The sequence below is a fragment of the Leptopilina boulardi genome, unplaced genomic scaffold (genome assembly GCF_019393585.1).
Source record: "Leptopilina boulardi isolate dan_hultmark-lab unplaced genomic scaffold, ZJU_Lbou_2.1 LbouV2_342, whole genome shotgun sequence".
Taxonomy (NCBI): Eukaryota; Metazoa; Arthropoda; class Insecta; order Hymenoptera; family Figitidae; genus Leptopilina; species Leptopilina boulardi.
The window spans coordinates 1301083-1322830 of NW_026137910.1; the positions used below are offsets into that span (position 1 = coordinate 1301083).

At 25.9% G+C, this 21748-nt stretch overlaps 1 protein-coding gene across 7 annotated transcripts in view; it reads right to left on the bottom strand.

Annotated features, from left to right (window-relative positions):
• The window catches only part of LOC127285984 (helicase domino), a 41663-nt gene that overhangs the window by 15457 nt on the left and 4458 nt on the right, over positions 1–21748 (bottom strand). For 3 of the 7 annotated variants that reach the window (XM_051312232.1, XM_051312228.1, XM_051312227.1), the window contains exons 3-17: positions 18985–19717; positions 16970–17098; positions 14196–14422; positions 13554–13880; positions 13068–13278; positions 8696–9139; positions 7967–8148; positions 7520–7609; positions 6621–7111; positions 6174–6360; positions 5737–5873; positions 5445–5631; positions 4886–5195; positions 4523–4603; positions 1330–2770 (exon numbers count right to left, since the gene is read on the bottom strand). In XM_051312232.1, coding sequence (XP_051168189.1) covers positions 1330–2770; positions 4523–4603; positions 4886–5195; positions 5445–5631; positions 5737–5873; positions 6174–6360; positions 6621–7111; positions 7520–7609; positions 7967–8148; positions 8696–9139; positions 13068–13278; positions 13554–13880; positions 14196–14422; positions 16970–17098; positions 18985–19717 — 5177 coding nt within the window. The remainder of the gene's footprint in view (positions 1–1329; positions 2771–4522; positions 4604–4885; positions 5196–5444; positions 5632–5736; positions 5874–6173; positions 6361–6620; positions 7112–7519; positions 7610–7966; positions 8149–8695; positions 9140–13067; positions 13279–13553; positions 13881–14195; positions 14423–16969; positions 17099–18984; positions 19718–21748) is intronic. The other 4 variants (XM_051312233.1, XM_051312230.1, XM_051312229.1 and 1 more) reach the window with 3 other exon arrangements.

Below are 21748 nucleotides of genomic sequence, written 5' to 3' on the forward strand. Positions count from 1 at the left end.
AAGTTTAAAACAAAAAAATTTTAATACATTCTTTACTCTAAATATCTAATGTTATTGTATATTATTTACTTTATTTTTTCATTTCTTAATAAAAATAATTCTACAAGAATATTATCAAGAAAATTTATTTCGAATATTTCAGAACAGAACTGAGACAAATTTTCAAAATTTTAATTAAGTAGAACAAATTTTTAAAATAAAAATTTTTTTCAAGTTTCATTTAAAAAAATTTTTATAGTCTGATTGAAGCAAATAATAATTCGAATTTAAAATTTTTCCATAGTTTTTAGTTTTAATGGTCGAAAAAAAATTTCAGAAAATAATTAAGTTGTAATTTTGTTAAATAATTAAATTTTGAAAGAAATATTAAAATTATTAAAAATAATTGAATGTTTGGAAGAGTTACCTGAAATTTTTAAAAATAATTGAATTTCAAAAGATTTTGTTAAATTTTACAGAAATGAAAATAATTTATGAAATAATTTTAGAAAAACCTTTTTTTAAAAATAATTGAATTGAAAATAGTTTAAGCTAATTGAATTTGTAAAGAATTACATTGAAATAATTGAAAATAATTAATTTATAGAATAATTATAGTTAAAAATTTGTTAAATAATTTAAATAAAAAAAGATATGAATAAAATCTGTATTGTATAATAAAAAAATTTTGTTTAAAAATTGAAAAAAAATCATATAATCCGAGACTTGAAAATATTAGGGCGCATGATTATCCCATAAAAATGATTAGTTAAAATTTTCATTTTAAAGAATTTTATTCGATATAATTATTTTTTAGACGAATTTTTATTTTTCGAATAAACATTTGACAGAATTTCTTTTTAATTAAACAAATTTTTACATAACAGAATTCTTATGTATCGAATTTTTATTGTACATAATTCTTAAAACACCGAATTTTTTATTTGTCCGAAATTGCAAATGGCCGAACAAACAATCGGCAGAAAGATTTAGGCGCAATGTTTAAAATTCACCAATCAAAAGTTGTCAAGAAAATTGTGATCAGGGTGGATTTTAAAAATCGCGACAAAATCTTTCTGTCGATTGTTTGTTCGACTATTTGCAATTTTGGACAAATAAAAATTCGTCGTTTTAAGAATTCTGTACAATAAAAATTCGATGCCTAAAAATTGCGAAAAATTCCGACAAATGTCAATTCGAAAAATGGAAATTGGTGTAAAAAAATAATTATATCTATTAAAATTGTTGAAAATAAAAATTCTAACTAATGATTTTTATTGGATAATTATGCACACAAAAAATATTATCTAAAACAATAATTTTGATGTGAAAAATATTGACAATAATTACCTATAAATATGAACATCCCTCGTTTGTCCGATTCTATGACATCTGTCTTGAGCTTGAGCGTCCATTGTTGGATTCCAATCACTATCATAAAAAATAACAGTATCGGCCCCCGTTAAATTAACACCAACACCACCCGATCTTGTTGACAATATAAAACAAAATATTCTCTTATCCGCATTAAATCGTTCCATCAACACTTGTCGTTGATCAACTTTCGTTGCTCCATCCAATCGTAAGTAAATATGACCATGAAAATTGAGAAACGCCTCCAATACATCGAGCATTCTTGTCATTTGCGTGAATATTAATACCCTATGTGAACCAGATTTAAGTCGCCTCAATAATTGATCGAGCGATTGTAATTTACCACAATCATATTGAATGAGACGTGGCTCGGGAAATTGTGTCAACATTGATCTTGCAACTGGATGAAGTAGTGCAAGTTTTGGTGATAATTGTCGTTTTAATTCAAATTTAAGACGTTGCTCGGCCCACAATTTTTGTGGCGGTGGATGCGAACAATGAAAACGTGGCTGCGGTGCTTGAACTGCCGGCACATATGTGACAAATCTTTCAAAAATACCCTTCAATTCCTCAACAATTTGCTCAGTTGATTTTATTGCCTCAGCGAGTGCTTCGGTGCGTGAGAAAAATTGTCTTCTTGTACGTGGACTTTCTTCCTTTGCATTTGTACAATGCATCCATCCACCGTGCCATTGGCAACCATTCGCTGGTTTACCCAATCGCAATGCCATAAAAAGATCCTCACCATACAATGGACATGCGGCGCATCGTGTCTCATTTACATTTGCCAATAAACGAAGTTTACCCTGTCGTCGACGTCGTCGTTCATCTTCAACTTGTGGCATATGAAATCCCGATTTTGGCGCTTGTTCCTCTTTAGTTATCACTTTGTTGCTGGCGACAATTTCCTTCAATACAGGCTGTTTTGTTGTTGTTGTTGTTGTTACAATATTTGGACGTATTTGTGCGCCACTCGCAATATGTGCTTGCGATGTATTCATATTTAATTGTGGAACACGAACAATTGGTCGTCCGCCTGATGTTGTGGTAACAACGCCACTAAATACTTTATTGACACCGGCAGTTGTTGAAAGGCCAACCAATGATTTTGAAAGTACCGTTAAACGTTGTCCACTCGGTGTTACAACAGTGTTGGCATTTTGTTGATTTGATGTTAAGAGAATATGTCGTCCAGTTGCCGTTTGTACCAAATGAGCAAAGCCCGATGGTACTGCTATCCTTTGGACGGAATCACCCTGTTTAACGGTAACTGTTTGCGTTGCCAGTCTTTGTAGACCCTCACGAATATTGGTGTTTGCAACGGTGATTTTTTGCGAATTTGAACCACCGGTTGTTGTTGATGATGTTGTCGTTGAGCCGACATTTGTTGTTTGTAAATTTGGCGGCAGTGGAATTGCTAAAATAATCGTTTTTTTCCAATTAGAATTTCAAAAAAAAAGTAATAAATAAATTACAAGTATTTTTTTACATGCCCTTAAGGACCAGTGAAATTTCAGCGGGGCGCCGGATTATCTCATAAAAATTTTTAATTCTAATTTTCATTTTAAAGAATTTTATTGGAAATACCTAATTATTTTTTTAGACGAATTTCTATTTTTTGAATTAGCATTTAATGGATTTTCTATTTATACGAATTTTTACTTAACATTTTTAATTACCGAATTTTTATTTGGCAGAATTTTCATATAACAGTCATTTTATTTAAAAGAATCTCAATTTAACCGAATTTTAATTTAACACAATTCTCAATTCAATCGAATTTTGTGTGATTCGAATTTTTTAAGTGACAGAAATTCCAATTCACCGAATTTTAATTTATCCGAATTCTATTAATTTTTAATTGGTAGAATTTTTAAGACACCGATTTTTTATTTGTCCGAACAAACAATCGAAAGAAAGATTTTGGAGTAATTTTTAAAATAAACCAAATAGAAATTATCAAGAAAATCGTGATCAGGGTGGAGATAATTTTTATGATTATAAATTTCCGGTTAATTTTCTGTTTTTCCCGGTCAAAATTTTGTAAATAATTTAATTCTACAAAACATGACCATTTTTCTAAACAAAAAAAATTCATAACTTTTTTATTTTTTAATATTAATTCTTCTTATAAATTTTAATAATGCACTACTACAAAAAAAATAATTAGATATACTTATTTTAAAAATACATTTTTCTGAGAAATGTAATAGACGATATAAATTTTTAGAATATCTGAAAAATTCCCGGTCACTTTTTAAATTCCCGGTTTTCCAGTCATATCGACAAAATTGGTCAATTTAAAAAATTTCGCCGAAATCTTTCTGTCGATTATTTGCTCGGACATTTGTAATTTCGAATAAGTATAAATTCAGCGCTTATAAATTTTATCAATTAAAAATTCGTATAAATAAAAATTCGGACAATTGGAATTTCTGTCATTTTTAAAATTCGTTTGAATAAGAATTCTTTTAAATTAAAACTCGATTAAATTAAAATTCTTTTATATAGAAAGTAATGTAAAAAAAATTACTGTAAAATGAAAATTCTGTTAAAACAAATATTCGATAGCTAAAAATTTTGTTTATACAAAAATTCGTATAATAAGAAAATTTGTCAAATTTTAATTCGAAAATTGAAAATTCGCCTAAAAAATAATTATTATTTCTAATAAAATACTTTAAAATATAAATTGTAATTAATTATTTTTATGGGATAATCATGCGTCCCATTTCAGCTTATCGAAATTAATGTTTATTAAGGGGTGTAAATTTTTTTTTTTCTTTTGACATTATTTAGGATCTAAAATTATTATATATTATTAAAATTGAAAAAAAAACGCATTTTGTCCATTTCAGAACTTTAATTTTCTTTTAAATTTAAATTGTTCAAAATCATGAAAAAAGCGTAAAAAAACTTATTGATGAAAAATATTCAAAATTTAGTAGATATATTTAATCTAATTAAGAAAAAATTATATTATTATTATAGAAAATGTTTTCTTGGTTCTAGAATGCTCATGAAAGGAATTGATCAATGAACAAGCTGGCCCGAGAATATTTTTATCTTGCATCATTGCAAAAGCGATTGTCCACTTTGTGTTCCAATCACTGATCGATGATGCTTAAAATTTTTTTTATTTGAAATTGTAAAAGAAAATCAAAATTACCTTTCACACTTCCTTGATGTGGCACCAATTGAACCGAATAACCTTGCAATTGTTGTCCACCAGCAACTCTCAATGTCACGCCTGAAATTTAAAAAAATAACATTTTATTTATTTTCTCAAGAATAAAAATATCATTTCAGAGTTGTAACAAAAATAAATTTTTCAATTTTCCTGACAAAAAAAGTTTAATTATGATTTAAATAAAAATCAAATAATTTGAAGTAAGAAATGGGATTTTTTTTTCTAAGAAATAGGTTTAAAAAAAGTTGACAAAAACATAAAAAAAAATAGGTGACTATAAAAATTGGTAATTAAAAACAAAAAAAATCATTTAGGGAAAAATGTTTTTTTTTTAATTAATACCTTGTCCAGAGGGTGTTTGATTGCTTGCGCTTTTAATTAAAGGTGATGTGCCAACTCTTGGCGATAAAACAGCGCTAGTAATACATTTAGCCTTTGCCTGTTGAACATTCGTCGATTTTGCTTGATTTGACAAACGAACGTTGATTTTAATTTTTCCCGAAGGACAACGGGGCGGTAGTTCCGGTGCACTATCAATTTCTTCAATTAATTTTCTTGGAGTTTGCAAACGTCTTGCTCTGTGAGCAATAAATGCCGTCAGCATAAATTCCACCTTAACCAAAAGTAAATTCACACAAGACAAATCGATATGCTGAAATAGAAATTAAATTCATTTTATTTTTTGTTTGACAAAATTTCGATGGAACGTCAAGTTTTAAAGTTTCTATAGTATTTTTATTTAAAATAAAAAGAAATTGACTTGATTGTTTATTAAAACTTAAATTTTGGTAATTTTTTTTTGCTAGCAATAAGAATTGAAATTATAAATCAAAGCCCAAATGTTTTTTAATTGAAATTGTTTATAAAAATTGAAATTTTTGGATTTATATAATTTTTTTACCTCAAACGGATCGTAGTCGAGTGCATTGGCAACGAGTGAAGATGTGACATATTCAATGCCTTCCATTTGAAACGGTGAAATCGTTGGACGAACTTCAAAAAGATTTGGATGATTGCAAACTTTTCGCAATTGCATCAAAACATTTATGACACTCAATAAATTTCCACTCGCTAAAGTTTCCTTCGTCCTTTAATTGAAATAAAAAAAATAAATAAATGTATAAACAAAAAATGATTTAAAAAAAATTATTTTTTTCAAAATAAAAATAAATGTATAAACAAAAAATACTTACTTTGCTCGAGACATAAAATCATCGTAAAGATATCTCTGTCTTTTTGATAATCGGCACATCACAACATGTTCATACTTCTTTGGCAGTTGTTTTTCCACCTCAGTCTTTAACCTCCTGAGTAAAAAGGGTCGCAGGACCTAAAAAAAAAAGATTATTTTATAGACTCATCTGTATAATAATAAAAACCACTAAAATATAATTTTTTTTTCATTTAAATTAAATTGTTTTTCCAGACAGGATACGCGTGACTTATTATTTCCTCTTATCAGACACACGAGTTTTTATGGAAAATTTTCATCTCTCGCTGTTGAGAAAATCAAAAACACAGAAAAAGAAAACAAAATTTTTGCCCTTTCTGTGTGTCGGCAGCGAGAATTATTATCATCAATATTATTTCTTTCTTTTTCATCCTTTTTAAAATTCAAGTACGTACAAACCTTGTGTAGTCGTCGAATAATATTCTCGTTGTATTCACTATTTCCTTCGATCATTCCCGTCACTGGATTACTAAACCATTCCTTAAACTCTCTGTGTGATTGAAAAACATTTGGCATGAGAAAATGCATCAATGACCAAAGTTCCATTAAATTATTTTGAAGTGGTGTTCCCGTCAGTAACAGTCTCCTGCAAAAAAAAAAAAAAATCAATTTACAATTATATAATTTCTAAAGAAAAGAAAAAACTTATTAATTAATAAAAATGTTTCTCCAGACAGGATACGCGTGTTCTAAAAAATTCCTCTTAAACAAACACACGAGTTTTTATGAAGAATTTTACTGTCTCGCTGTTTTTATAAAAAAAAAAACACAAATACAGAAATTGATATTTTGCATTGTGGTCGGCAGCGAGAATTTTTGTCACATAAATCATACAATTAAACTCACCTTTGTGTTTGAAAATTGAGAAGCAATTGCCATCGTTGTGATTTGAAATTTTTGATATTTTGCGCCTCATCTAAAATGAGATATTTCCATTTTTTTCGTCTAAAACTTTGATGATCTTGAATGACAAGTTTATATGATGTGATACATATGTGAAATGCATTTGGTTTTGTCCAACCCGTTCTTTTTTGTTTACGATCTTTTTGCGTGCCATAATAAGTGAGAATTTTAAAACCAGGACACCATTTTTTACACTCCATTTCCCAATTTAACATCACAGACGTAGGAACAATTATTAAATGTGGACCCCAATTGCCCTTTTCACATGCAAGATGAGCTAATAATGCAATTGTTTGAATTGTTTTTCCCAAGCCCATTTCATCGGCTAGAATACCATTTAATTTTCTTTCATACATTGTCACCAGCCAATCTAATCCAATATGTTGATATTCACGTAACGAGTGTTTCAATAGGAATGGAACTTTTGTCACGACCTGCAACAAACACAAAATAAATAAATATATCTCAAATATTTATTTAAATTAATAATTTATATAAAATTTGAATAAATAATTTATAAATATTTATTAAATTTTTTTCAATTTATATAAATTAGAATTATGAGAAAATAAATAAAAAAAAAATTCTTTTTTTAATTGTCGCGATGTCACTGTAATGAAGAATACTTGCATTCTTTATACAAATGACAATCTCATTTACTCTGCCTTCCTGAAATAACAACAAGCAAAAAAAAAAAGCAAAGTTGCTTTGGATAGTGAAGGCATTTCTTTTTATTACATTCTTTTTTTATAATTAAATTTTTTTAATATTAAAATATGAATATATAAAAAAATTTTATTTAAAAAAATTACTTTATATTTTTAATAAAAAATAAAACTTACGCTTGTCGTTTGTAAAGTATTTCCTTTTGGTTGTATACTTTCAGCCAAGGCGGCAACGTCGTCCATTTCATTGCTTTCAGCTTCTTGAGTCTAAAATAAAAAATTATAATTTTTTATTAATTCTCTTTTTTTTTTTGCTCCATAAATTCGATTTTTGATAATATTTACATAATAATTTTTTCAACTCTATTTCAGATCAACTTTAAGACGCAAAACAAAAAAAATTCGATTTACATTTTTAAATAAGTTAGAAAAAATCGATTTTTTTATTTTAACAAAATTGAATTAGTTAATATTTTACTTTAAATAACTAATGTTATTCAAACTTTTGAAAAAAAATCGGAAACAGTCTAAAAACTCGTATAATCCGAGACCTGCTATTTTTATATTTATGTAAAGTGACTTTATTTTGTGACAAAAAATTAAAAAATGAATGATTAAACTTACGGTATTGAGTGACTGATCGCCGGATAAATCTTCAAGAAGGGATTTAAGACCAACGCCTGTTTCATCCTCACTCTGAGTTTGAGAATCATGATCTTTATCCTCATAGTCGCTTTCACTTTCCGATTGATCACTTTTCTCATCCTCATCATCGTCATCATCTTTGTCACTCTCTCCTTCAGATTCTGCAAAATTCAGAAAAATTTTTTTTTTCAAAAAAAAAAGAGAAAGTAGAGAATAATTTTTTTTTCTTTTTTTGTTTTAAGTAAACTCTCAGACAAATGCCTCGATAGCAGCACAAAGTAGGATTGAGTTGAATGAATCTCGCACCTTCAGAAACGGTATTTCGTCATCATTGATAAAAAAATTATTCTTGAAATACAAGAATTTCTATTTCAAAATTAATTTTCTACAAATTTTTCTTATAAATTAAATATGATTAATAAAAATAATTAGTTACAATTTTCATTTTAAATAATACTATTATATAAAATTATATTTTAGACGAATTTTCATTTTTTGAATTATCCTTTAACAAATTAGTTAAATTATCTAATTAAATTAGTTTAAAAAGAAATTCTATTAAGAGCTAATTTGAAAGATGAAAATTCGTCTAAAAAATTCTTTAAATTGAAAATTGTCATATATTTTTATGAAATAATCATAAGCCCTATTAAATAGAGAAAAAAGCAAATTTCTGTGAATTAAAAGAATTTAAAAAAAAAAACCTACCTCGATCTGAAACTTTATCGACATCCATTGGAATGTCTTGTCCAGCTCCATATTTTGAAATTAATTCATCGATAGACATTTCATTTTCCGCTTTAAGATCATCCAATTCTTGTTTATGATCCTCATTTTTCTCGAGTTTCTCTTGTTCCATAATTGTGTCCTCTTCATCGTCTGATGATACATCAGAAGCAACGGTAAATTCAGTATCGCCATCTGCATTCTTTTCATTTTCTTCTTCGAAATTCTCTTTCAATTCAGGCGATAAACTTTTATCACGTTCATCAAGATAATTTGGTGGCAAATCTTTTAATAAATCTTCCAATGGAATAATTGATTCCTTTTTTAAAAGTTCCACTTCTTCTTTATGATTCGATTTTATTTCCTCTTCAGCTTTTGCTATTGTCTCCTCATCATCGTCGGAACTTTGGTTTGGTTCGAATTCGTCTGCAAAAAAAAAGTTGCTTTTTTTTGAATATATGCAAAAATTTATGAAAAAATTAAAATATTAATTTTTTAATTTTAATTTTTTATTTTAAGAAAGACTCTCAGACAAATGCCTCGATAACAGCATAAAGTAGGATTGAGTTGAATGAATCTCGCACCTTCAGAGACGGTATTTTGTCATCATTGATAAAGTGGAACAAAAAAGAGGAATAAAAATATTTTGAATTTTTGATTTTGAGAAATTAATTAAAATTCTCAGACGTTTCAGAGATTAAAACGGGTTGAAATTTGTAATATCAGTTTTTTCTTTTATTATTCTATATATATATATATATATATATGCGTGTTAATCATTGTTTAAATATTTTTTCTTAATTACTTTATTATACATATTTATTGTATAACAAGATTGTTGAAAATAATCCTGTAATTGGTCTTCCAGACTTGTTGGATTTATTAAATAAATAAATAATAATAATAATAATATTTGAATACTACTATTCAAATACAGCTGCATTTGTTTTTATGAAATTTTTTAATAAATTTATTTCTAAACCTCAATTTTAAATTTATTCATTTTTATAAATTTAAAAAATCTTTAATTGCAATTCGCTAAACGCCATTATATTTAGTAAAATCTCTCTAACCTGAATTTATTTTTTGTAAATTTTCCTAAAATTTAAACATTAATTTAACTTTTTTACGATCCTGGCCCACTGTGTAATGGCATAAAGTACATATAATTAAGTTTTCAAAAAATCAAAGAACATTAAAAAAATATTTTAATGGCGGAGATATGTTGATTCTTCTGCAACTATGCTTTTTGAAACGGTTGGCATGATAACTCAAAAAATATTTAACCGATTAACTTGAATATTGAAACATAACTTTTTAAGTACATATAGGCGATTCCACGTGAGATTTACATATTATGACATTTTAAATTCGGTAAATATATTTTTTTCGATCTTTATAGAAAAAAAAAGGTTTACTTATTTTTTTATAAGTGCTCAAATTTTCGAGTTATGAATTTTTAAAAATTTGAATTTTTCAAGTTTTTTTAAAATACACCTAATTTCAATGACATCTAACTCTAAAAGCATTGAATTTACGAATTATGACCATGATACAAAAAAGTTTCAGTTTTTCATCGACTTTCAAAATATGTTAACGAAAAAAATTTTTTTGAATTTGTTTAGAAAAAACAGCGATTTTTTTATAAACAAATTAAAATTTTTTTTAATTTAGGGACGATTTAAGGAGGTTATAGGGATAATAGATCTGATATTACCAATTTAATGAAACTTGGTCCACTACTAGATAAAGGTTTCAAAAAAATGTTGTTAAATTTTTGAGACCTCTAGGTACTTGTGAAAAAAGTTATGAGTGTTTTTGTTTTTTAACATTTAACATTGAGTCTTATGGGAATTGAGTACTTTCTCATACATATTTGTTCACCACAAATTACCTGATATTAAGAAATTGATGAAACTTTTTTTAATACAAAACAGATATATAATGATTAAATATCCGTTTAAAAAAGGGTCATTAGGTTCTTGTGAGAGTTGCAATAAATTAATTTGTAACAATATTTCACGTTTTATACGTTAAATTGAACAGCTGTCAGAACATCTGGCAACGTTGCACACTTGATCATGCTATTCTGTATTCTGATAGCACGTATAAAATACGTTATATTTAAAAAGAAAATAAAAGTTAATAAATAAAATTGATTATACATTTTTAAAATTAAGTTAAAGTTAATTAAATAGAGGGATAATTGTTTTATTAAAGTAAACAAGTCATAAAGCAACTATTTGCAACTCGACTGACGTAATGTGGTGTTGCCAGACGTTTCACTGTACCGAGAAAGTCAAATCATAAAATAATGGTTTCTGTTTTGACTTATTCAGTCAATCCCTATAACCTCCTTAAAAAAATTTTTTTTTCATTTTTACACACATGAAAATAAGAGGAAAATTTTGTAATAAGTTTTGGAGTGGGCCTGATGATCCTTTTGCTTATGTGCGATTCCAAGTGAGATTTTGACTTTTTCGGAGTAGGTTAACCAATTGCAATGAAACTTTGGAATTTTGTTATATATAGTAAGACTAATCTTTAACGTAAATTTCAGCCTAAAATATTTGTTAGTTTACGAGATTTGCAATAATAACAAAAAATTTAAAACTGCTATATCTTCCGTTCTAATAAACGGATTGAGGTCTACTTTTTTTTAAAATGTCAAGGAAAATGAGAGGAATAAATCTCTTTCAGAACATTTTTTTATAATTTTACAACTAAAAAAATTATTAAATAATAATTGAATAACTTTCGCGCGACTAACTAAAATTCAATCACTTAAACGCTAAAATGATCTTACCTGTGTTTTCTTTAATGTTCCAAAGGATTTTTATTGTAAATGTAAGTTTAACTTAAGAAATTTTATTAATTTATTAGTATAAACAATTGAGATTTCTGCTAGTTGACGTGCAGACGACATTGCGCACGCAGCATTCTCACATAGCCAACTGACGTGATTCGTGGACTAAATTGGCTATGTGAGAATGCTGCGTGCGCAATGTCGTCTGCACGTCAACTAGCAGAAATCTCAATTGTTTATACTAATAAATTAATAAAATTTCTTAAGTTAAACTTACATTTACAATAAAAATCCTTTGGAACATTAAAGAAAACACAGGTAAGATTATTTTAGCGTTTAAGTGATTGAATTTTAGATAGTCGCGCGAAAGTTATTCAATTATTATTTAATAATTTTTTTAGTTGTAAAATTATAAAAAAATGTTCTGAAAGAGATTTATTCCTCTCATTTTCCTTGACATAAAAAAAAAAGTAGACCTCAATCCGTTTATTAGAACGGAAGATATAGCAGTTTTAAATTTTTTGTTATTATTGCAAATCTCGTAAACTAACAAATATTTTAGGCTGAAATTTACGTTAAAGATTAGTCTTACTATATATAATTTGTTTAAAAAAAATTTTTACTTTTTTTTTTATTTTTCGAAATGAAAAGTGTTTTGGCAACTAGGATCTTTTAGTAAACTCATAGAAAAGGAAATTAAAATACATTTTATTTTGAAAAATAAAAAAAAAGAACGAAAAAGTAAATTTTTTTTAAAACAAATTATATAAACAAAAGGATCATCAGGCCCCCTCCAAAACTTATTACAAAATTTTCCGCTTATTTTCATGTGTGTAAAAAGAAAAAAAAATCGCCCTTAAATTAAAAAAATTTAATTTGTTTATAAAAAATCGCTGTTTTTTATAAACAAATTCAAAAACATTTTTTTCGTTAACATATTTTGAAAGTCGATGAAAAACTGAAACTTTTTTGTATCTTGGTCATAATTCGTAAATTCAATGCTTTTAGAGTTAGATGTCATTAAAATTAGGTTTATTTTAAAACAACTCGAAAAAATCAGATTTTAAAAAATTCATAACTCGAAAATTTGAGCACTTATAAAAAAATAAGTAAACCTTTTTTTTCTATAAAGATCGAAAAAAATATATTTACCGAATTTAAAATGTCATATGTAAATCTCACGTGGAATCGCCCATATATATATATATTTTTTTTAAAAATGTTTTTTGATTTTTTGAAAACTCAATTACATGTACTTTATGCCCTTAGTGCATGAAAAAGTTATATCTTTAACAGTTTTTTAAAAAAAAATTGCATTAAAACCGTAAAAATGTTTTGCGTTCTGGGTAATAATACTATTTTGCTAATATGAACTCCTATTTGAATTAAATTTTTTAAACATTTTACAATAATATTTTAGAAATTAGAAATCTTTTTTTTGTACTATATTGCCCTTTAGACACCCTGTTATACTTAATTACATTTGAAAATGTAAATTAAAATTTGTAGAATAATTTAATAAATTAAGAAAAAACTAAAGATATTTACCGTCTGAATGTTGCTTTCCTGAGGGTATAGGCGATGAAATTCGAGAACTATTTATGGATACTGGCATGCTTTGACTTCCTTCAGTTTTATTAAGACCCTCGGTTAACCACGTTGAGTATTTTTCAGTCTGATCGACGATAAAATTGAGATGCTGATCTAGTGCCTTTTTTCTCTTTTCTTCCAGTCTCGTTTGTTGCTTATATTCTACCAACTGAAAAAATACAGAAAAACATTAAAACATATAAAAAAAAACCTCGTTTTTTTTAAACAAAATTTTTTTCCAAATTTTTTTTTATCTGTTTCTAAAAAAAGACGATGACTGAATTTTTAAAAACAATTCAATCCATTTATTTTATTAGAATTTTAATGTTCCCACAACGAGCACACAATTTAAACATTGAAAAAAAAGAAGTCAAAATTGCCGGCTTATAAGTGTGGGGTAAATTTGTTATTTAAAATTTAAAAAAAAAAAAAAAAAAGATTTACCTTTTCTACATTTGACCAGAAAGTCTTTATCTCTTTTGCGACAAAGCTCGCAATTTTTTTCAATCGAAGCTCCTCGAGTTTTTCTGCTTTCTGTGCTTGGCTGGCCTTTTCTTGAAAATGTTTTTGAATCATTCTCGCGCATTTTTTCGCCGCTGCTTTCTTCCATTTTCGTTCTTGGGCAAAATCAGCGGCAAGCCAAACCATTTCTTCCAATAAATAATCCCAATGAGCCTTCGATCTCGCGGGTTCTTGAACTTTTGGTAATCTTCGCTCGGACCATAAACCTTCTCTTTGTAATTCGGCAATCCTCTGCATTACATACGCCTCCTAAAAAAAAAATTATTCATTCAATAATAGAACAAATTTAATTTTTTTAAAAATAATTTTCTCTATTTTTGGTAAAATGAAAATAAAAATTTTTTAAATTTAATTTTACTTCATTATTGGAGATGAAATCATTTTTTTTTTATATTTTTAATACAAAAATTAGTGATGATAAAAAGTCGTATAATCCGAGGCCTGTAATTTTTTTTTTTTTTTTTAGAAATTTGATATTCTTCCACTATTTTTCATAAAATCCCTAACTTTTCTCTAATTTCCCTGAACCGTGATAATTCTTATAATAATTTTTTTGAGACATACCTGTTTGGCCTTTTCTACAATTTGTTCTTGATTACTCGAGGTATCACATGTTGTTGTTACAGAAGACGTGGGTAGTTTCACGAGTTTAACAACAGGTTGATTGCCGGAAAGTGTGGCAGGTGATGAACGATTCATCGAATTTGTCGTCGACGATTGTTTTTCCGATGCTGGACTAGCAGAATTTGTAGTGACTGTTTGTGGTGGATCTAAAACTAAGGGAGTTCCGCCTAAAATAAAAAAGTACATCATATTTCCTTTTGATTCGAATTTTTGTCTTAAAATCCAAATTTCCAAAAACAAAATTGTTAAAGATTTTAGAAATAAAAAAAAATAAATAAACTGAATCACAATTCTTGCACTACATGTTTTGTGTACTGCAAAAAAGGAATAAAATGTAATTATTTTTATTATTTTTTTTTTGTATCAAAACTGCCCTTGGACTGAATAGATAAAATGCCATACAGTCTTACAATTGCTTGAACTTTTATTTACCCACAAAAATTGAGACTATTTCACAAAATTTAATGAAACAGCGGAATTCTCTTTGTGGGGGATGTAGAATTAAAAATTGTAATTTTCTATTATTTTCAAGAAATTTATTTTTCAAAACGTTAGTTGTTAAAAAATTTAATATTTTATTTTTTGATACTTCAAGTAATTTTTTTTTTTTTACTTTTATTTATTTTTATTGTACAGTTTATTAAATTTAATTTAAAATCATAAAATATAAATAATTGTCCTTGAATAATTTGAAAAAGACAAAGTATTCGTGATACGAAACTAATGTCAAATAATGAAATTACAATATTAAGATGGAAATAGAAACATGCAAATTTTGTAGAAATTCTCCTTTGAGGAATATTATTATTTAAAAATTTATTGTGACTGAAATGTGAAAATAAAAACCAATTTCAGTACCATTTTTACTCAATTAAGCCCTAAATAACAAACATATGATAATGAATTGTACAACATTTATGATAAACGAAAACAAATTTTTTTTTTTTAAGACAGAAATTTATAAAAAATAATTTGTCTAAAAATCAGTTTTTTACAATTTGTTTATCAATAAAACATTACAAGAAATATTTTTTAGACTAGAATTCATAATTCAAAAAAATATTTCTTCAAAAATCATTGATCATAAATGTTGTGAACTTCAGCATTTTAACATCATGCAAATTTCACAATATGATGATAAAAACTTAAGAGAATTAAATATAAAAAAAAAATAGAATTTCTACTTTAATCACTTCAGTTCTTTTATATATTATTTTTTTTTTTATTTAATCCTCTCAAATGAAAATACTGAAATCTCCACTAGAAAATCACAGTAGGCTTGTTAAAAAAGCAAATTGTAAAGAAATTAAATAATGTACGACACAGATGTGCAATAATTTGCAATCATGGCAAAAATGTTCAACAATAAATATATTATTCTCACTTGTAGAATCAATTGACTACATCAAACAATTACACGATAAAGAAATTTTGAAATACTCTATGTGCCGAGTGTACTTATTTAAAAAAAAAAGGAAATTTAACCAAATTGATTTTAATAATACTATAATATACTAAAAAAAAAAAAAAAAAAAAAAAAAAAAAAAAAAAAAAAAAAAAAATTGAAAATGACTAAAAATATCAAAAAAGATGTATTGATTCATGTATTCATTTATTATATTATATTTTTTATTTATATTTTTATGAAATATTCAAATTTTATTTATTACTTAATAAAATAGTTTATAAAATTTATTAGTTTATACAATAAAAGTAATAAAATAATTATTCCCATTAATCAATAAAAAGTTAATTAATTTTCAATTATTATTGTTTCAAAATTAATATGTATAAAGAATAAAATAATTAATAATCAAGAATTAAAATTAAATGATATTAACGATTATTTTCACGTTTTAATTTCAATTTTGATTTACTTTTCAATTAGTAATCCCGAAAATAAACATTTTTTTTTTTTATTAATATTTACAATGTATCGTAAGCATCTCATTCTTTATTATGCAATTTGTTTGTAGTGACATTCAGTCGAACTAAATTGAGTTTCGAATGTTCTCTAAACTGAAGAAAAACAAAAACAAATATTACGAGTGGTCGCAAAATTTTAATAGCACATTCCCTAATAGGTCGCTTATTTTTTCTCAAAATTAATTATTAATATTACAAAATTGATAAAAAAATAAAGAAAATTAAATGATATAATTTTTATAATTATATTTTTTACTAATTTTCCTTTAGTTTTCCAATTTTAAGTAAATTTTATTATTTTGTAAAGAAATAAATTATTAAAAATATTGAAAGGAATTTATAAATAACTAACATTTTTCATTTGTTAAATATTTGATTTTTTTTCTGATAAATGAATTTAGTACTATAGCAATTTTATTTTTAACAATAATGTATTTTAAAATTTTTATTTAGCAATAAATTTTTATTTTCCAAAAGATAACTAAAAAAAATTTTTCTATGCAAATTATTATTATTTTTTATTTAAAAATTTTTTTGCAACATTTCTTGATCAATAATTTTTTGAAAAAAAATTTCTAAGCAAAAAATTAGTTATTATTTTTTTCAATCGTTGATCATAAACGTCTTGAACTTCACCGACGTAAATTTGAAAATTAAATTATTATCAAAATCTGCGATTATTTTCTACTCGTCTGAATTTGCGACCACTCTTTTAATTAAAAATCAACGAAATAAAGAATATATCAGTGAACGATTTAAACATTGAACGACAGGCCTACAGTAATCACCTATAATGAGAGCGGGTGCTAGAGTAGAGGTGGGTGAAGGGTGAACGGACACTGGTGAGGTCTGAATGGCAGCTCGGATGGCAAAGACCATGCCATGGCGGCCCCCTTGTGGCCTACCTGGTATATGTCCTAAGTGCGCAAATCACTCGTTCACATCATTTAAATTCCAAATATTAAAAAAAAAAAAAAAAACGCTAATTTACCAACGAAAAAAAAAAAACGTTTTCTAATTGAGGGATTTCTTGTGAAGTGATCAAGGTCAAAAAAGGTTTCTTTCCAAAACGCGCTCATACTTAGGTACGTAATTTTTTCAATTTGTGATTTTCATATTTTTTTTGTTTTTGGTAAAAAAAAAACTGATATTGAAAAAAAAATTATTAAGGTTAATTGTATTAAAAACTCCTCTCCTCTTACATAAAAAATATTGGTATACAAATGAAAATGTTGAACCAAGTTTAAGGGTATGTGGGCAAAGGACGTTTTTTTGTGGTTTGAAACTTTCTCTGAAATAAAAAATGATTTCAGGGTTAAAATTTTGAAAAAATGGTTTAGTTTGGTACAAGAAATCTCGCTATTCTTCTTATTTACTGTAACTTAACGCAAAAATAATAAAAATAAAGCAATAAATAGTAAAATAATGTATTTAATCGTAGTTCATTCAGCGGCCACTTGCTCGAATCGGCGCTGTTTACTGGAGCACCGACACACTCAAGCAACATCTGTGTATTTGCCGCCATTTTTTGTTTTCATTTTCGTTTAAAAATGCCACTTTTTAAACTTAATTTTTTAATAATTTAACGCAAAATTATGTATTTTTCGGAGAACAGCGAGATTCTATGAACCCTAATCCCTCAAAATTTTAGACAAAAATCTTTTTTCATTTTAGAGTGAAATGTATACTACCAAAACACATTTTCCCATACTAGGTCACGTGGGAGGTTCCCACATACCCTTAAGCACAATTAGAGAAAAATTTTTTTTTTTTCACCTTCATCACTTCATCTGAAATCTTTCAAATATATTTCTTAACGTTTTTATAAAAATAAAAACAGTTTTTAATTTATACTTATTGTATTATAAAAATTTTTTTTTTTTTATTTTAGGATCAATTCATTGTTATTTCGACTAAAATCGTCGCCGACTAATTTAAAAATTTTTTTTAATACTTTGCAGAAATAATTTTTATGTAATGTTTTCCACGTTAAATCAAATAAAATTTGGAATTTACATTTCCGATTTTTTTTTGAAACATTTTTTTCTTTTATCAATAATTGATTTATTAAGCTTCAGCCTTTCGGCACAGATTTTTTTCTTTTAGTATACTATTTAAAACTAGCTTTCATGGTTTCTTTTTTCATTTTTTTTAGCATGCCGTTTACGAGATATAAATTTTTCAAAATTACAGAATTTTTTTTTTTTTTGAATGCTCATGACTTCCTTAAAAATGTATCAATTTTCAAAGATTTTTTTTTTAAATTGTGTATTTTTACGTGAACTTTTCAAAAATTTGATGCAAAAAATTTACTATATTTTTTGCAATTAAAATTTTATTTTCAAAACTGTTTGTATCCTTCAATTTTTTTTTTTTTTTTTTTTTTTTTTTTTTTTTTGAAAATATTTCTAAAAAAGAAAAAAAACGATTTTTACAAAAAATTTAAAGCCTGATCCGGTCATGGTTTCAATACTTTCGAAAATTTAAAAAAAATCGTTTTCCCATTACCGGAACCAATACCCATAAGTATTCAAAAATAAAAAATCATTAAAATTCAGAAATTTTTTGAAAAGTTCATATCTTAAAAAAAATTTCAAAAAAATCGGAGATATAAATGCAAAATTGTGTCCAATTTGGCATGAAATGCCTCACATGAAAAAAAAAAAAACAATTTTTAATGTATTTTTTCTATTTAAAAAAAAAATGTTTCTAAAACTTAAAAAAAAAACGCCCAGTTTAGATTTTCTTTGTCAATTGAAAATTTGAATAAAATAAAAAAAATAAATTATTTTATCACACGAACCTTGTTGACTAAGTTGAGCAACGGCAGTTGGCAGAGTCGTCGAAACAGCCACAGGAGTGACGCCAATGCCCGGTACTTTGACTTCTGCACCTTGACTCATTGATTGAGTGGCGCTAACAACAGTAATCGTTGGCGTAACAGCCAAATCCGGTAACGGCACTGTTAAATCCTCATCATCATCATCGGGATCTAATTTATGCTGTCGGAGAAAGTGTAAATATTGCGGTGTCACTGGTCGTTTTCTCCACGTGTGAAAATCCATCACATTACCGCCCGCGTGTAAAAAGAAAAGTTCCGCGGCATTGTCAGCATATTTTTCTCTCACCGAACGCATTCGTTTCATTTTTTGTTCCATTATTCGTCGACGATAACCCATTGTTGTATTATCATCGGATGTTGTTGTTGTTGTTGATTTTTCCGTTGTGTCGGTGAGTTTTAATTTTTTTCTCGCTGACGGCGATTGTCCCGTTAATTGTGCTGTTGCTGTTGTTGTCGCTGCTGCTACTGCTGCTGTCGGCGTAACAAACATATTGCCATGGGAGGTGCGAACAAGTTTTGGCGATGTCGTCAAAACCACTTTGGTTGACGTTTGACGGGAGGGTGATGATAGAGGCGAGCCGCTCGCACTCGCGAGTCCAACAACACGGGGAGATGTGCTGCTACCAATATTGACAATTCGCGTGACGCCCAATTGTTGCAAATTTGCTGTTGTCGTCGCGCCACTCGGCAAAACCTAACACAAAAAAAAAAATTATAATTCATTATTTTTCATTTCTTTTGCTTCATCGGATCATTTGTGAGACCAAAAAATTTATTTTTCTATCAGACAAATGCCTCGTTTCACAGCATTAACAGGAATGAATTGAATGGATTTCATTTCCTTCAGTTTCGGTAGAATTATCATCATTTATTGCCTCCACATAGAAAGCATAATTTTTTTTTTTGTCTTTAAATTCATCAATTTTTCAGACAGGCCTCGGGTCGATTTTAAACCGCAAAAAATTCCTTTCTTTTCGATTTAAATTAGAAGAAATTAATAATTTATTAATAAGAATAATTGCATTATTTAAGTAGAACAAATTTCCAAAAACATTTTTGAAGTTACATTTTTTTTTTTTTTTTTTTTTTTTGAAGTCTGATTTAAGCTGTTTATTCGAATTTAAAATTTTTTCATAATTTTCAGTTTTTTAATAGTAATAGTAATAGTAGTATTTATTCCTGTATATTATGCATAGTTTTTAGTTTTGATGATCAAAATAATTTTATACAAAAACTTAATCAAGTTTTACAGATTTTTTATTACAAATTTTTTTTAAATAATAATAATTTTGGAAGAGTTAAAGTTGTAATTTTTAGAAATGATTGAATTTCAAAAGATTTGGTTAATTTTCAGACAATATAATTACATTTTACAGAACTAAAAATAATTTATCAAATAATTTTAGATAACATTTTTTAAAAGTAATTGAATTTTCAAAGATTTACAATTTAGATTTTTAAAATTAATTGAACTTCAAGTGATTTTTAATTTTAAATTTTTAGAAAAAATATTTTGAAAATAATTGAAGAATTTATAAGAAATTATACACAAAAATTGAACTTTTTAAAATTTTTTTCATTACAAAATGCTTTCAAATAATTGAATTTTTGAATATTATAAAAATCATTAAAAATAATTAAAATTTTTGCAAATAACTTAATTTCAAGTGATTTTGAATTAAACATTTTTCGTAATTTTATTTGCTATTTTTTTAAAAAAATTATAAACAATTATTATATTTCATAAAAATTTTAATTGAACAATAGTTTAAGATAATTGAATTTGTGAAGAATTTCATTAAAATTATTAAGAATAATTAATTTAGTAAAGAATTTTAGTTAAAAATTTGTTAAATAATTGAAATAAAAAAGATCTGAATAAGATTTGCATTGTATTCTATACAACGTATTTTGTTTCAAAAATTTTGTAAAAAAAAAAAATTTTTTAAGTCAAAAAAGTCACATTTTATTAAAATAAGTCGAAAAAAGTCTTGTTTTTGAAAAAAAAGTAGGTAAAACTCGAAAAAGTCGTGTAATCCGAGCCCTGAAAATTATTTGAATTCAAACAAATTAAATAAAAAATATTTTTCATTACGAAAAATTATTTAAGGATTTACAATTAAAACAATGAAATTTTGTTTGGAAAAAAATAACCCAAAAATTTATCCAAAAAAATTTCTTCAGAAATTAAACATTTGAAAAAATTGAAAAAATTTTCTTGGCAAATTTTAGGTTATGTTTCTTCAACAAAATGCCAGTTATTTGTAAATCTTTAAATTATTTGTAATTTTTAAAATTATTTTTTAATATGTGTATTTTTAGTTTTTAAAATATAGATTTTTTTAAAATAAAATTATTATTTTTAGATTTTTATATTATTTTTTTAGATATAATTTTAAAAATGAAATATTGGAAGAGTCACATATTTAAGATTTTTAGAAATAATTGAATTTCAAAAGATTTTAAATTGATATTTTTATAAAATTGAATTACAGATTTTTTTTCATAATTACAGCAATAATAGGATTTTAAAAAAATGTTAATTAAATAATTAAAAAATATTTTAAACAATTGAATTTTATAAGAACTTGATTAAAATTATTGAATATAATTAACTTGGCAAAGAATTTTAAATAGAAATTTGAAAAAAAAATTAATTTTGAGAAAGGCTAAAGGTCAGATTTTTGAAATTAATCAAATATCAAGAGATTTTGAATTGAAATTT